We start from the raw sequence: 17982 nt of genomic DNA, 5'->3' as shown, positions 1-17982 counted from the left end.
TTAGGTATTGGAAAACTTTCTGTATAGGGCTAGATGGTAACCATACAATTTATATCACAACTATTCAATTATGCCACTGTGGTCCAAAAGCAGCCATAGATAATACATAAATAAATGAGTATAGCTGTATTCCAATAATACTTTATTTATGGACATTTGAATTTTATGTAATTTTAACATGTATTTAAATATTATTTTGATTATTTTTAGTCATTTAAAGAGGTATAAAATTCATTCTTAGCCCACAAACCATATAAAAATATCCATAAACTCAGCTTTGTCCCCACTGGCCGTACTTTGCCAGTCTCTACTTTAGATAAGAGAAACTTTAATTTTTTTATTAAGGTACGTAACTTGACAACTTACAGAGAAATCATGATGCATATTTTTCCTCCTGTTCTCTGGTTCTGTGACAGCTGTGGCTCAGTTCACGATAACTTACCAGAATGTAGAGGCACTCTGCTCAAGCTTCACCACCTGCATTTCCTTCGCTTTGTGTCTTTGCCTTTACTGAACAGATATAATTAGACTCACTTTTCTTTTTATCTCCCAAGGTTGTAATTTAGGAATATTAATTCTCCCCATGGTTCACTTTTTTTCTCATTACTCTTCTTAATGTCTCATTCCTTTCACCCCTCCCAAGTATTATTAATATAATTGTTACTCTTTTCCTTTTTCTTTTTTAATGAACATAACAGTGCTTTTCTAAACTGTGTTGAGTGGAACATCTGATAATTGTTTTGTGGTCAAATAAATTTGAAAATGTAGGTGTATAATATCCCTATTACACATTAAACATGTTAAAAGTTCTAGAAATTTTGAGTAAAAAGGACAATTTAATTTTAATCAAGCATTTCCCAACTTATTTAATCATGGAGTTCACTTGAGATTCACCTGTTATTTTCTCCTGCACACATATTGGGAAAAGCCACCCTATAAACTATGTAGTATCTAAGTCTGAGTCTTTGGAGTCAGGTAGGACTCTGCCTTGCATGTACTCTGCAGGAAGTATATTAGCTCATTCATAAATTTACAAGTCTATTCTTAAATATGTATGAAATGAATGTGAATGTAGGTGAAGATTTAGAGGGAAAAATGACAGATACTTTAGAACAGATTGTATCATTATGTAGAACATGTGACATTGAGTTGCGATCATTGTGAGGCTTACGTGTTAAAGTACAACCCACTTTAATAGAGTAACAGCGTAAGTAAAGGTATGGACTCAACTGTAATGTTTGAGTACTTTTTAAAGCAAAAAAAAAAAAAAAAGCCCACCTATTTTCAAGAAAGAATTCAGTTTTTTTATATTTCATTCTTAAAATTTATGTCTTAAAATTAAGTATCTTTTTTAAATTTTATTTTATTATGTTATGTTAATCACCATACATTACATCATTAGTTTTTGACGTAGTATTCCATGATTCATTGTTTGCGTATAACACCCAGTGCTCCATGCAGAACGTGCCCTCTTTAATACCCATCACCAGGCTAACCCATCCCCCCACCCCCCTCCCCTCTAGAACCCTCAGTTTGTTTCTGAGTCCATAGTCTCTCATGGTTCGTCTCCCCCTCCGATTTCCCCCCCTTCATTTTTTTGCTTGATTACAGTTGGCATGTAGATCTGTCTCTGTATAAAAATCATTTCTACCATAAACATTTCATTTTATGGAAACCCCTTATCAATAGCTAGAATAGGCAGAAAAATAGTCTACCCCATACCTTTCCTTTATCCTTAGTGTGGCTCTTTTCAGAAGATGCCTATCATGTACGTGCTGGGAAAGTAGACAGGCTACAGTAAAGGAAAAGGTAGATCCATCAGAAGCTGATATTTCAGGTAAGTTAGTCACTTTCAAAGTCTAGAGCACTGCTGTCTGATGAAAATTTGTGCCAAGTGGACATGTTTATATATGTGCCTTTTATGTGTGTCATTTATTTGTGTGCCAATAAAATAGCAGCTAGCCATGTGTGGCTATTGAGCATTGGTGCCTGAAGAACTGAATTTAAATTTTACTTAATTTTGATTAAATAGCCCCCATGGCCAGTAGTGTGCTACTTTCCACACTGGAAAGCACAACTAAGAGCAAATTTCATCAGACCTAGTATTTTAAAGTAGGAGTGTATTTACAGAAAATTAGGTTATAAATCTTTTTATCCCTATGAAAAGACTTAGTAGCATGCTTTTTAACGGTACACTTAAAATACTCAATTTTAATTAAAACCAATATACAAATATTTTCAGGATATTTTTATAATATAGTGTTTTATTTGTAATTTTTTTGTTCTAAAATACTTTGTTTTCTTACAGATAATAACAAATATGAAATTATTAAATGTGATATTCTCCGTGGAAAGTCAGTGCCACATTATGCTGCTATTGAGCCTGATGGGAAGGGTCTGATGATTGTCTCCTACAAGTCCTTCACATTTGTTCATGTTGGTCAAGATCTTGAAGAAAATAAGAATGAGAACATGTCAGAGAAAATCAAAGGTAATTTTACTATTCACCTTCTTAGAGCTCATGTGTATTTATGCACACACACATTTATGGCTGGTTGTCTTCTTGGTTAGGTTTTGGCTTCTACTAGGACCAGACAGGTTTTTAATTTTTATTTCCCTTTATATTCATCAGAATAGTCTTTTGTAAAATGTACTACCTAAATAGTATGAACTGTTTTAATTAGTAATTACCAGAAATGTTTTAAAAAATCTGCACATTAGGGGCGCCTGGGTGGCTCAGTCGGTTAAGCGGCTGCCTTCAGCTCAGGCCATGATCCCAGGGTCCTGGGATCGAGCCCTGCATTGGGCTCCTTGCTCAGCAGAGAGCCTGCTTCTCCCTCTCCCTCTGCCTGCCTGCTGCTCCCCCTGCTTATGCTCTCTCTCTCACTGTCTCTGTGTCAAATAAATAAAAATAAATAAAATTAAAAAAAAAAATCTGTACATTAGCTTACCTGATTAGATGTTTAATAAATACCTTATAAATGAATAAATGATGTCTCTGTTATTGGTGTTCGAGAAGCTAGCATATTAGTATTGAAGATATTAATCTTTTAAAATAAACTAAACTCTGTTGATTATAGGTGTATACTAATGTACTTTTGCTTAACTTTAGTACTAACCTGAAAACAAGTTCTTGAGGGCAAAATCACCAAGTTTTCCCAATGTTAAATGAATAAATGGATGAAGGTGATATTTTGGAACAAAGACAGTAATAAGGTCTTCCAAAAGAAATTTATATTTACTGGGGCACCTGGGTGGCTCAGTCAGTTGAGCGTCAACTCTTGGTTTTCGCTCAGGTCATGATCTCAGGGTGCTGGGATCGAGCCCTGCTTTGGCTCTGCACTCATCAGGGAGTCTGGTTGAGGGTTCTCTCCCTTTCCCCTTCCCCCTGCTGGTGCGTGTGTTCTCTCGCTCTTTCTCAAATAAATAAATTATATTTCTATACAAAGAATATGTACTCTTATATTCAAGAGAACATCACTCTGTAATCAGTACTGTTCATATTTCTGGTGTTTATAGCCAGAGAATAGTATATTTTACTTAACAGAGATTTTCACAGTATTTAACAATTATACATATTAATCTTTGTACTTTTTTGTTACTTGATTATATGAAATAAAAATTAGTTTCACTATTTTTATCTAGTTAGAGCTTTCTAAACAAAAATCCTTTGAAAAGCATTTGAAAATAATAATGGAATAAATGTTTTAAAAATATTTTTCCCGGGTTTATAGATATATGCACCTTTGAATATGAGAATTGTGCTTGATGGCCTTTTATTTAGCCTCTCAACAAATTGGTTTCCTCATATGTAATGTGTTTTTTGTTAGATTATCTCTAAGATCCCTTTTCAAATAAATTCTGCCTTAATTAGAAAGTTAAAGTCTTCTAGAGCTTAGCCAAAACAGCTATTAATATCTCTAGACCACATGCCCTTTAGAACTCTTGGTGAGCAATTGCAAAGGAGTGAAAGAATGCCCTAATCTTTGGAACCATTCTGCCTAGTAGCTGAGACCCATGTGGTTCCAAGACAGATCATAGCCTGGGAGGGACACATCTTTTTAAATCACTAACTACCAGTCCAGGTGTTGTTTTTCTTGTTGACACTGGAACCATTCTGCCTAGTAGCTGAGGCCCATGTGGTTCCAAGAACAGATCATAGCCTGGGAGGGACACATCTTTTTAAATCACTAACTACCAGTCCAGGTGTTGTTTTTCTTGTTGACATCTCACTAATACTGAATTCCTCCTGAATACATCATTATGTCATTTCTTCCCTTTTAGTGTGAACCTCAGATCCCTGTATTTTTCTGTTTTCCTTCTAATAAACAGCTTTTACTTGTAAAGGAAAAATTAATTTTTAAAAAAATTATGGATAATTTGTTAATTATAGCATGCTTTCTTATAAATAATCTTCTGAGAATATATACTGGTTTCGTTTTCTATAAACCTCAAGAAGACTGATACTGTCTGTTGCCTGTTTGGTGTTGTCATAATGACATAAGTAATAGCATTTTCTTTGAAAGACTTAAAATGTGGGGCGCCTGGCTGGCTCAGTCGGTTAAGCATCTGCCTTCAGCTCAGGTCATGATCTCAGGGTCCTGGGATCGAGCCCCATGTCGGGCTCCCTGCTCAGCGGGGAGCCTGCTTCTCCTTCTCCCTCTTCTTTTCCCCCCATTTGTACTCTCTGGCTTTCTCTCTCTCTGTCAAATAAATAAATAAAATCTTAAAAAAAAAGAAAAGAAAGACTTAAAACATGATTTCCAAAAACATAGAAAGGCATTCAGCAACCAACAATTGAAATTATTTAGTTGTTTGTATAACTTTTAGTGGAGAGAGGTTTAAAAAATTCTAGCTTTCCTTTTAGTCTACTTCTATGGCCTTTAATTTTTACTAAAAGCTCCTGTGATTTTGTAGACTCTTCCCCTTTCCATATCTGCCAGAAGTTATCCATTGAGTCATTGTTACGTATAAATTGCCTTGTTAACTTTTGTGTTAGACAGAAAATTGAGTGAAACAAATTACTTGCCTTAAGGAGCTTATAGTTATCAATCTTTTAAGCTACAGTTGAAACTTTTTCAGTGAGTTTATATTAAAAGTACTTCTAAAAAGATCAGAGAGGCTCTGAGAGCCTGCTTAAAGGAAGGTGATACAAGCTAGAAATTAATCCAAAGTAACAATTTTATATTTTATCTTTTATTTTTGTGTGGATGTGTATCTCACCAAATAATAGTGGCCTCCTGTATCACAGAGTTACATCGTTAGGGCAAATCAAGGCAATGGTGAAAGTTTCAGACAATGGTTTATGACATACTTGTCATTCTTTTGAACTAGAAATCTGCTGTGTGTGTATGTGTGTAAAGAGAAGAGCAAGAAGGAGGAAAAGAGAGGAGAACTGGGAGGCAGGAAGAGAATGAATGGGGATAAAGGATTGCTGTCATTAGTATTTTATGAGTGTTTATGTCCTGGAGCATTAGGTAAGCCCAGAAGAGGAATGTTAGGTGCAATTGTTATAACTCTGAAAATTCCCCAAAGAGATCTGAATGTGTTTGTTTATAATTACTTTTTTTTTTTGTAAGATCACTAGAAATTATGCTAAGATTCTTTTAGATAGATGTTCTTTTGTATGCTCTAGTCTCTAATTTTGTGTATTCTGTTTGCACTTTATTACATAATGTATTTTTCTTTTCCCAACAGAACCTCTGTATTACTGGCAACAGACTGAAGATGATTTGACAGTAACAATACGGCTTCCAGAAGGCAGTTCTAAGGAGGACATTCAAGTACAGTTTTTGCCTGATCACATCAACATTGTGCTGAAGGGTCAGAGGTTTCTGGAAGGAAATCTCTATTCATCTATTGATCAAGAAAGCAGTACATGGATAATTAAAGAGAATAATTGGTATATATGGACAGTTGTATTTATATTTAGTTTTTTTTCTTTTTTCTTTTTTTTTAATCCTTTCCACAGTGGTTACACCACAGTTGAATACTACAATAGGTCTGTCTGTATTGCTGATTCTTTTTCTTAAGATAGATTAAAAATGGAGTTACTGGGCGCCTGGGTGGCTCAGTTGGTTAAGCGACTGCCTTCGGCTCAGGTCATGATCCTGGAGTCCCAGGATCGAGTCCCGCATCGGGCTCCTTGCTCAGCAGGGAGTCTGCTTCTTCCTCTGACCCTCCCCCCTCTCATGCTCTCTCTCTCTATCTCATTCTCTCTCAAATAAAAAAAAAATAATAATAAAAAAAATTAAAATGGAGTTACTGTATCAAAAAGTATAATTATCGTTAAGATTAAAGATGCTACTATAGTCATTGTTTGCATTCTGTGGTAGAGCTTTTCATTACCAGCTCTGGATAAAATCATAACAATATTAACAATAATAATTAATAGATAAAAATGTTTTTGTTTTTTAATGAGAGAGCCTACACAAAAGTTGGGGTAGGGTAGAGGGAGAGGGAGAAGCCGACCACCCACTGAGCAGGGAACCCTATGCAGGGCTCAAATCCCAGGATCCCAGGATCATGACCTGAGCCAACGGCAGTCCCTTAACCAACTGAGCTACCCAGGCGCCCCCAAAAATGGTTATTTATTTTAATTAATACTTTAAAATTTTTTTAACTAATTTTCTCTTATTAATTTCAATTTGCCAACTAGGTAATAATTCCTGTTCTTTCTTTTTTTTTTTTTCCCAAAGATTTTATTTATTTGACAGAGACACAGGGAGAGAAGGAACACAAGCAGGGGGAGTGGCAGAGGGAGAAGCAGGCCTCCTGTGGAGCAGGGAGCCTGATGCGGGGCTTGATCCCAGGAGGCTGGGATCATGACCTGAGCTGAAGGCAGATGCTTAACGACTGAGCCACCCAGGCGCCCCTAATTCCTGTTCTTTAGATTTTAAGCTGTATGAAGGCTTCCTCCAGCCCAGGCCCTCCAGTCACCCTTCCCCTCCCCATAACCACTATTATTAGTTTCCTTCTACAGGCATTTTATGCATATCCAAGCAGATATATATTTTTTTTGAACAAAAAAGATTTCAACATGACTATACATAGTTTTTTACAGCTTGCTTTTGTTGACTTTCAACAATAAATCTTGGATAACGTATACATAATGATTTATTTTATTCTCCTTTATGGCTATTTATGATATTTTACTCTATCAACTAACTGCACAGTCATTTTTAAAAAATGGTCCTTTATTGTTGGATATTTTGACTGCAGTCTTTTGCTACAGTGAATGACTTTCTGGATGATTCAGTAGCTTCACTGAGTGACACAGGTGCCAAATTCAATGAATTCTACATTTAAAATCTGAATTTTATCTATAAAAACCTCAGTAAAAGGAATATGTAAAACAAATAGGTAAAGGTTAAGTGTCTTAAAAAACTATAACCTTTGCTTCTGCTTTTATTCCCCTTTGCAAATCTGTTGTCCCAGATGCTTTACTCACTCTCCAGTTATTTGGATTAATAAAACTACTCTTTCATTATGGATTGTCAGTAATTACTGCATTCTCTGATAAAAAGGGTCAAATTTGGTCAGAAGTGGGTTAAAATTAGATATTTTTATTTTAAATATAATTTTCAATTTGTAATAAAAGACCCATATGAGTCTTTGATATGAGTCTAAATCCTGAGAGTCTAAGAAATAGATATCTACTTCAAAAAAAATTTAGGCTTTATGCTTTTAGATCCTGAATTCATTTTACTAAAGGGGAAATTTAGTGACTTGGTTATACTTTCTTTTTTAATGCAGTAAGAAAAATAGATTCATAATTAATGATGTCATTTATAATTTATTGAGAATTACTGAACTATTCAGTGTTCAGTATTCAGTGAATTCAACAAAAAAGAATAATGATTTCTGTGAATCTGATCCCTTGTCTTTCTGTTTCGGGACATGGATTTTTTTTTTAACTGTTCTAGTAATTCTTGCTAACCAGTTTTAATCATGGTATATTTAAGAAATCAGTGTAGTTCTTCCAACATTTTTCATAATTACTCCTGCAAATGTTTATGAAAGTACTTTTATTGTAATTCTCAAAAAAGTATTACTCTTTTAGGGGGAGAGTGAAAAGTTGATCTGAGCTATTAAACTCAATCTCATGGACATGATAGTTTACAAAAATCCCACCTTCAAGGTAGATGAAAAGATAAAAGTCATTTAGAGTCCTGACCAACAGTCTTACCTACTTCTTTCTTTAGGAATATCATACTTAACAACACATCCAGTTACACCAGTTGAATAGATACCTCATTTTGCTAACAGTTTATCCATTTACCTGGATAATAATCATGTAGAAAAGGACACTAAGATGAAAAGAACCGTGGAATCTAATGTTTCTGGTAATCACCCATCTGACTATGGTTAGGTCACCGCGATCAAGCACATTGGCTTTTTGCCTCGTTCTTTGTGAACTTTGACATGCTAACACTGAATTCCTAACAGAATCTCATAAAATTACTCTGTCCTAATTTTATTTAATATACAGTGTTATATTAGTTTCAGTTTTATAACAGTGATTCAACAATTATATACTTAGTGCTTATCATGAGAAGTATACCCATAATCCCTTTATACTTTTTAACATATTTTAAAAACTTAATTATCTAAAAGGTTCTTTAAGAAATATTTTATATCTCCACATTCTGTTTAAACATATTTTATGAGAGAGATTTGAGGGTAGCATTTATAAATTGGCAAACCAACTATAACATATTGTTAATATAAATCATGAAGCAGTAACCCAGCAAAGCTCTAGAATGGCTGGACCTCACACTGATAGCTTCAGCATTTAATACATGAGCATAAACCGGTATTGTTTTCCCATTAAATTTGAGGTACTTGATTACAATTTTATGTTACAAAGGATAATTACAGTGACTGTTGGTGGTGTTACTGGTTTAAAACATGATTTTCTGTACCTGGTTAAATTATTCATCTCTCTCATTTTTAATAGTTAATGTTCCCTCTCACTTTGGAAGGATTTGTTAACTAGTCTAGGTTATTATGTTATATGGTTTTTTTTTGCTTGGATGGTAGGATCTGATACTAGCTTTAAAATGTAGAAATGCAGGGGCGCCTGGGTGGCTCAGATGGTTAAGCGTCTGCCTTTGGCTCGGGTCATGATCCCAGGGTCCTGGGATCGAGCCCCGCATCGGACTCCCTGCTCAGTGGGGGGCCTGCTTCTTCCCCTTCCTCTGCTTCTCCCCCTGCTCTCTCTCTCTGTATCTCTGTGTCTCGAATGAATAAAAAAAAAAAAAAAAAAAAACTTAAAAAAAAATGTAGAAATGCAGTTGTACTAAAAGGATTGCATTGACTAGGTGTGCAAATTTAATGATGGTTCAGAAATTCTTTATAAATGAGATTGTATGAACTCTAGGTAGCAACTGACGAAAAACAGTACTTATACATTCTGGTCACAGTAAACTTTCTTTAGTAGTTATTTACATATATTTGTTCAAAGAGGCAGAATAGTAAAGTAGTGAGGAACATGGACTTAGAGCCAGACTGCTTTCCTAGCTTGTGACTTTGGCAAGTTACTTAACCTCTCAGTGCTTTTTTTTTTTCTTACTTGTAAAATGAAGACAAAATATTACTTACTTTATTTGGTTGTCATGAGCAATCAATGAGTTAAAAACACGTAAAATGCTTGACAGCACCTGGCATATGGGAAGATTAAGTATGAGTCGCTGTCATGATTCATCATCATCATGATTTTCAAGATGACCTTTCTCTTAGAGAATATATTATCGTAGTAATTTTTAATGCTAATGATAGGAACTCATTACATAGAAAAGATATTTTGTATAGTCTCTTAAAAGAAGTAGTTTCAGAAAAATTTAAAATGCTGTAATTAATTCATGAGGTGGTGATAATAACAACCTTGAAAAAGAATAACTGATAGGTTTGCATGTTCTATTTGATAATTATGATAATTGTTATTATTGTGTCCTTGCCGTTTTTCCTTGCAGTTGTGTTCCAGGGCACAGGTTAGTGGCACACGTGTACCAGAGATGGCACATGGAAAAGGTTGCTTTCCTATGGAACAGCTACCACCACCCCCACTTTTCTCTGTGTTACAGTACCAACTACTCCTAAAGCAGCTTACGCGAATTTCCCTTCCTATTCAAGAGGCATGTGGGCAACTCCTGTGTCCACAGTCTGCCCCGACTCAGTGCTCTTTCCCCTTCCTGCTGCATCAAACCTTAATCGCAGGATTACGTTGATAGGCCCTTTTTAGTGTATTTGGAATTTGTGCTTAATGGCTTAAATGTACAGAATTAGATTTTCAGTTGATAGAGGCCACATAACTTTTTTCCTCCTAAGGAGTTATCAAAGTTAATTATTTTCTAATTTCTACTTTATTTTCAATTCTTTAAAATACATACTTTAAAAATTAACATTTGTATTGATCTAATTGCCTGATGTTTACATTAATAATTGTATAATTGGCTCCTAGCTTGGGGAAATGAAGCTACTTTTTGGCTCCATGCACAAAGAGGTACCTTTAGTTATAGTCCCTGTCCAGTTAACTTTATGTGCCCACCCCAGTCACCACCCTCACCACCACCACCATTACCTGGTAAAAGATCTCATAGATCCACGCTGCTTGCATTTGTCACTTAAGTTCAGTAACACACTGCGTACCTGGACTACAACAGTACTTTCTAGGTGGTCTTACTCTTGCCAGTCACTCTTCTCATCAGGCCATTTGACATACTATTTCCAGCGGTATTTTTTTGTTTATTAAGTATAAATTATTTACCCTTGGATTACAGATTTTCCATCTCTATTCCAATATGCAGTACTAAAATTAACACAAGTTTTGGTAAAACATCTCTGGCTGGACACCAAGGCGGGGATAAATTCAATGGAAGATTCTTCTCTTTGGTGTTGATTATGTAATTTATGTAGTTGCTTAATGTAACATTACTTTTCTTGTTTAACTTCTAGCTTGGAGATTTTCTTGATTAAAAAGAATGAAGGACTAACATGGCCAGAGCTAGTGGTTGGTGATAAGCAAGGAGAGTTTATAAGAGACTCAGCCCAGTGTGCTGCAATAGCTGAACGTTTAATGCATTTGACCTCTGAAGAACTGGTAAGCAATTGTAGTAGTAGGGTCATTTTCCAAAGGCCCAGAAGTATGTTATGTGAGGATCATGCCATGTTTTTCAAACATTATTTTACATTTGCTAGTGTTAGAGACACAGATTAGGTACTACAGACTGGTGTTTGAATATAGCTTAAAATTCTAATATTCCTTCCTTACACCACATGAATACATATATGTGTGTGGGATTGTTGTATAAGATGGGTGTTCATGTATGTATGTATCTATGTACATATATATGTATACATACATCTATATACACACATATTCACACATATACGCACATAAATATATATATTCTCCTTTAGAAGAATCAATAGACCAATACTGGTAGGGATAAAAAAATTAAGATTTTACTGTCTACCTATGCTAATAATCTACTTGTCATCATTGAAATTTTCTAGATTATCTTAGAATATCACTAGGGGTATAAATATATACTATAATTAATTTTGATTGACAAAGTAATTCATTGTAGTGATTACAATAGTACAGTACTCATTCAACTATGAGATTTTGTTGAAATGTTCTAATCTGATAACTTTTAAGATAATGTTAAAAATTTGAATAAAGCATACCAGAATTTTATTTATATGTTTATTCACCAAAAATTATATCAGCACATGTAAAATGTCTGACTTATTGCCTCCTGGAGTTAGAACAATGAGGAAAAAACTGTATAAAGATGTAGTTATACTATAGGGTTAATTGCATCTTAAAGTAGGAAGGAAATTAGAATATTGAAAATAAGTGTCTCCGTCAAAAGAAAGCATGGCCAAAATGGAGAAACCAAATTTCATGTCTGCCAGCAATAATTAAAAATTTCAGGAATCACTAGAATTCATATGTAAGACCATTACTTTGATTTCATAGTCCTAGTGTTACAACAAGACGTGTAGACTGCATTGCCCTATTAATGTTCCTTCATTCAGTGACTATTTATTGTGGTGTGCTCTGGGATATAATAGTAGTTATAGTAGTGGAGGTTTGTTTTGATACTGTATTTTATTGCTGTTAACTGCCTTTTAAACTTGATTATTTCAAATGAATATTGGTCTGTATGAGTAAGTTATTTATGGCTGAACACCAATGTGTTTGTAACATTTTGGAAAAAAAAAACATAGAATCTTGTTATCTGCAACTGAAGACTGTCTTACGTGTTTCAAATCTTTATACTTTTTCTTGCTTTTCTGTATTGGTTAGAACCTTTAATCCACTGTAAAATAGAAATGGTGAATAGTGAAAGCAGACATTCTTGCCTCATTTGTAGTCTTGGAGAAATAGTTGAATATTTTGTTGTTAAGTATTATGGATTATTTTTGTCATGTTCTGGAAATTTTCTTCTATTTCTGTTAAACTGAGTGTTTTGAATCATGAAAGGCTATAGAATTCTGTCAAATACATTTTCTTCATTTGTGGGATAAAACCCACTTGGTAATGATGTATTATCCTATTTGCATATTACTGGTTTGGGTTTGCTAAATGTTACTGAGGAGTTTTGCATCTATATTTAGGAGGAATGTTGGTCTGTAGTTTTTGTTTTGTCTTTTTACTGTCGCTATCCAGTTTTGATATGTGGGTAATGCTGATGTCATAAAATGAGTAGGGAAGTGTTTCCTGCTTGTTCTATTTCTGGAAGAGATTGTGTAGAATTGGCATTATTTCTTTAAATATAGAATTTACCAGTGAGACCATCTAGATTGGAGTTTTGTGTTTTGGAAGTTTTTAGCCGTGAATTTAATTTCTTTATTATATAAGGATTATTTGGGGCATCTATTTCCATTGTTTTTTGTTGTTGTTTCAGTTTCCAATTTCATTTCTGTTTTTACATTATTTTCTCCTTTTTGTTACTTTGGATTTATTTTGCTCTATTTTTCAAAGTGAAAGTTCAGATGATTTTTTTAACCTACTTTTCTCTTGAAAAGCTATATACTTCATTCTAAACAATACTTGACCACATCCTGCAAAATTTCATCCTATCTTCTTAACCCCATTAAGGATTGATTTGATTTGGTGCTGTATTTCCATGTTTTTTTACATGGCTGATATTTATTCCTTGTTTGTTCTTACTCCTAAGGCAGAACTTTTCATGAATCTCAAGTGAAAGTCTAGGATGTTTACCAGGGCTTCTCCTGTGTAGGCCCTGTCCTCTAATTTTTGTCTCCCAAACACTTTAATAGTATCAGCACTCAGCTTTTGAGCCCGTTGCATGCTGCTTCTTTCCACTTTTTCAGCTCAGCTTGAAAATCAGTAAATGGCTATAGTGAAGCAGCAGAGTCTTGGGTTCTCTTCTCTGTTATTCCCCTTTCTCTATAGTCTTGTCCTATTAAAATCTGGCTGCCTTGATAGTTCTGACCTTATAATTTTGCCCTCTTCAACATACAGGTAATGGAAAAGGGAAAGGAGGGAGAAGTGCAGAGGGTATTCTGTATGCTGCTGGGCATATATATGTTGTTGAATCACTGAAAAAATGGCCCCAGCTAATTGTTGATATTGCCTTCCCAGCCTAGTATAGCATCCAGAATTGTTTGCACTGATATGTAGGCTGGAGCAGACAACCACAACTAGGTGGCTCCATATCCCAGGTGGGACATGGACAGGTTTGATAATATAGATCTATAACTCCCAACCATTTAGTTTCAGAGGCTTTCTCAAGCCATTTCATTAAGTTCTCAATAACATGACAGCATTTTGGCAAACTGAGTGTGTGGACATTTGGTCAGTTGTAGAATTACATTTCTCTTTGTGTGTGTGTGTGTGTGTGTGTGTGTGTGAGTGTGTATAATATTTATCACTTGAACATTGTGATTCTTTTACTCTGTGAGGGATATAAGACCAGACAGTGATTCTTGCATTTAAGCAATGGAACATATTAAAATTAATGATTCCATTTATCTTCTCTTTTGGCTTATTATTAGCTGTACCTCTGTGTTTTTGTTTGGGTGGATATTTGTGTGTGTTAATGTGTGTGTGTGCGTGCATGTGTGCTTAGTGGTTGTTCTGGAGTTTACACAGCATCTTTAACTCATCACCATCTATCGTCAAAATATAATTCACTCATAACTTAAGAACTTCACAATATATTTCCATTTCTTCATCCTTTATATTATCATATCAATAATATATTATTGTTTTAACCTTAATCAGTTCTCTTTTAAAGAGATTAGAGGGGAAATCTTACATTGACCCACATACCTGTCATTTCCTCTGTTCTACATTTCTTTGTGTTGATTCACATTTCCATCTGTTGTCATTTTTCTCCTGGCTGAAGAACTTCCTTTAGCATTTTTTATAGTGTAGGTTTGCTGGGTAAATTCTCTCAGTTTCTGTTTGCTGCAAAAATACTTAGGTTGTCTTCCTTTTTTAGTATCTTTGTTAAGTACATGAGTCAATGTTGATGGGGGTTTTTTCCCCCTTCACTTCAGTTATACTCCATTGTCTTCTGGCTTGCATAGTTTCGGATGAGAAGTTAGCTGTCATTTGTATCTTTGTTCCTCTGTTCATAATGTGTTTATTTTTTCTCCTCTGACTACTTTTAAGATACTCTCTTTATTACTGCTTTTCAACAAGTTCATTATAATGTGATTTGCAGTGAGTTTTTTTTAATGTTTCTTGGACCTTTTTGAATCTATAGGATTATAGTTTTCATCATTTGTTGACCATTTCTTCTCATTTTTTTTTTTTTTTCATTATTCCTGCCCTCTTCTAGTTACTCGTGTGTTAGACCATTTGATATTATTCCACAGGTCATTGCAGTTCTGTGTTGTTTTTTTTTTTCCCCTCTCTTTCATTTTAGATAGACTGTTGCTTTGTTTTAAGCTCACAGGTCTGCCATGTCTGATTAGTTGCCAGTCCTATCTTTTTTACTTTCCATTTCAGATACTATATTTTCATGTTTAGAAGTTCAATTTGGTTATTTTTTTATGTCTTCCATACCTCTGTCAACATACACATCTTTTTTTTACATCTTTGAGTATATAGAACATGTTTATAATACCTGTTTTAATATCTTTTTCTGGTGATTTCATAATTCTATTATTTCTGTTTTTGTTGATTAGGATTTATTGGTCATGGGTCTGAAATTCAGTTTTTCATTACTGCTACAATTTTGATCTTTTTAAGAATGAAGAAATCCATTCTCCTATTGTTGAAAGTTTATTTATTTTATTTTCTGGTCTAAGAATCCAAATCCAGATAAAGAAAAACCTCCTTGTAATGCTCAAGAGTTAGAAGAATGTGACATTTTCTTTGAAGAGAGCTCCAGTTTATGCAGATTTGATGGCAGTACATTAAAAACTACTCATGTGGTAAGTTCTTGATCATTGTATTTCTAAAAATTTATGAATACAAGTTACCATGAGATGATAATTAATTGACCAAATGTATAATTTGCAAAGCTGGCTTGATTGGCAGTTACTGGCTATGATTTAAAACTCATCACTCCGTGAAGTGGCAGTTTTATACCACCGTCCCTAATAAAACAATGTTTTGTTGTTTTGGTACTATTGCATATTTGAAATCTTGTGATTGGGTTTTTTCTGTTCAGGTTTTTACATATAGTTACAACTAATCTATAATAACCTCATATTTTTTTTATTTGAAATTATGACATAAGTATTTCTTCATGTTCTCATTTCAATCTGGCTTAATGGCTGGGTGACACTATATAATGTTATTATTGGAGTTCATGTGTGTATGTAGTGATTGTCCTACAGATTATAGTATACATCTTTAATACATTTTTTTCAATTGCATTATTCATGATGATGCTATTTTTTTAAAATCCCTTCTTTACATGAAGCCTTTTTCTGTATTCAGGTATTTTATCTTAAACAGTTACAGAAGTCAAATTAATAAGTCATAGACTAAGGCTCTGACAAATTGATTTCCACTCGATATTCTCATTAATAATATTAGCAGTTATTACCTATTTCATTGCATCTTTACCTCCCCCTTCAGTTTTTTGTTTGATCTTTACTATTTGGTGTGCAAGATATAGGATTTTTAGTCTGGTTTTTTTACTGTTGACTGTTTCATAACATTACTTTTGACTCTTGTGGAAAATTTTTTCACTTACTTGTTTTGGTGTTTCTGACTGACTTGTGTGACCTTCTTTATAAAATGTGTTCTTAAAGAGCATGTATGATAGACTTCCATTATAAGTAGGTTCTTCTTCAGAAAGTTAAGAAATAAACATACAATCCCTCATTGTACTGTAGTTTTTAGAGATGATATTTGATAAAACATTTTCAGCATTTTGCACATACTCTAAAACTGTTTAATCACAGTTTAGTGTTAATTGCTGGTTTAATGCCAATGATTTGCTATTTGTGTATATTGCAAAATGATCACCACAATAAGTCTAGTTAAACATTTGTCACCGTACATAGTTAGAAATTTTTCTCTTATAATGAGAACTTTTAAGATCTGCTCTGTTAATAATTTCAAATATGAAGTACAGTGTTATTAACTATAGTCACTGTGCTATACCTCACAATACACAATACTTATTTATAACTGGAAGTTTATACCCATTGACACCCTTAATCCATCCCCCAGCCACCATCAGGTGTGAGGTGTGAGGGCATATCTCATGGTGATTTTGATTTACATTTCTTGATGCTTAATGTTGTTGAGCACCTTTTTATGTACAAGTTGGCCACCTGTAGCTCTTCTTTGGAAAAAAGGTCTATTTAGTTCTTTCAATCATATTTTAATTGCATTATTTTTGCTATGTAATTATAGAAGTTCTTTATAAATTTTGGATGTTAACCCCTTATCAGATATGATTTACAAATTCTTTTTCCTATTCAGGAGGTTGCCTTTTCATTTTGTTGATCATTTCCTTTGCTGTTCAGAAGCTTTTTGGTTCGAAATAGTCCCACTTGTTATTTTTGCTTTTGTTGCCTTTGCTCCAAAAAATCATTGCCAAGACCAATGTCAAGAAGCTTACTGCTTCTGTTTTCTTTTAGGAGTTTTATGATTTCAGGTCTTATGTTAACCTTTTTAATCCATTTGAGTTAATTTTTGTATATGATGTGAAGATAGTGGTCCAGTTTTGTTCTTTTGCATGTGGCTATCCAGTTTCCCAACACTGTTTGTTGAAGAGACTCTCCTTTCTCCATTGTGCGTTCTTGGCTCCTTTATCATAAATTGACCATATATGGGTGGTTTTACTTCTGGACTCTTCCATTGGACTCTGTGTCTATTTTTATGCCAGTACTGTACTGTTTTAATTACTACAGCTTTGTAATATAGTTTGAAATCAGGAAGCAATTTTTACGATTACTTTGGCTATTTGGGATCTTTTGTGGTTCCATATGAATTTTAGGATTTTGTCCTATTTCTGGGAAAAATGCCATTGGGAATTTTGATAGGAATTTTATTGAATCTGTAGATTGCTTAATATAGACATTTTAACAATTTTTCCAGTCCGTGAGCATGGAATATCTTTCCATTTATTTTTGTTTTCTTCAGTTTCTTTCATTGGTGTCTTATAGTTTTCAGTGTACAGGTTGTTGACCTCCTTGGTTAAATTTATTCATAATTTACTCTTTTCAATGCAATAAAAATATCATTTCAATACATGCAGAAAAAGCATCTGACAAAATTCAACATTTATAAAAACTCTCAAAAAATGGGTATAGAGGGATATAATCTCATGCTGAGTGTGGAATCTGCTTGGGATTCTCTCCCTCTTCCGTATGCTCTCTCTCAAAAAAAAAAAAATTCATTTTTAACTTTTGACAGTTTAAATGTGATATGTGATATGTCTTGGTGTGGGTCTCTGAGTTCATCTTACTTGAAACTTTCTGGACTTCCTGAATCTCAGTGTCTTTCCTGCCCTAGGTTAGCGAAATTTTCTGCCC

General features: G+C 34.1%; 1 protein-coding gene across 1 annotated transcript in view; it reads left to right on the top strand.

Moving 5' to 3' along the window:
• NUDCD1 (NudC domain containing 1) overlaps positions 1–17982 on the top strand; it is a 71747-nt gene that overhangs the window by 27519 nt on the left and 26246 nt on the right. Inside the window, exons 5-8 of the mRNA XM_006744707.2 lie at positions 2309–2491; positions 5698–5902; positions 10957–11101; positions 15295–15420. Of these exons, the coding sequence (XP_006744770.1) occupies positions 2309–2491; positions 5698–5902; positions 10957–11101; positions 15295–15420 (659 nt within the window). The remainder of the gene's footprint in view (positions 1–2308; positions 2492–5697; positions 5903–10956; positions 11102–15294; positions 15421–17982) is intronic.

This window comes from Leptonychotes weddellii, chromosome 4 (genome assembly GCF_054177405.1).
Source record: "Leptonychotes weddellii isolate Sample4059 chromosome 4, ASM5417740v2, whole genome shotgun sequence".
Lineage (NCBI taxonomy): Eukaryota > Metazoa > Chordata > Mammalia > Carnivora > Phocidae > Leptonychotes > Leptonychotes weddellii.
Note: the sequence above shows the minus strand (reverse complement) of the source record. Positions and strands in the feature narration are given on the sequence as shown.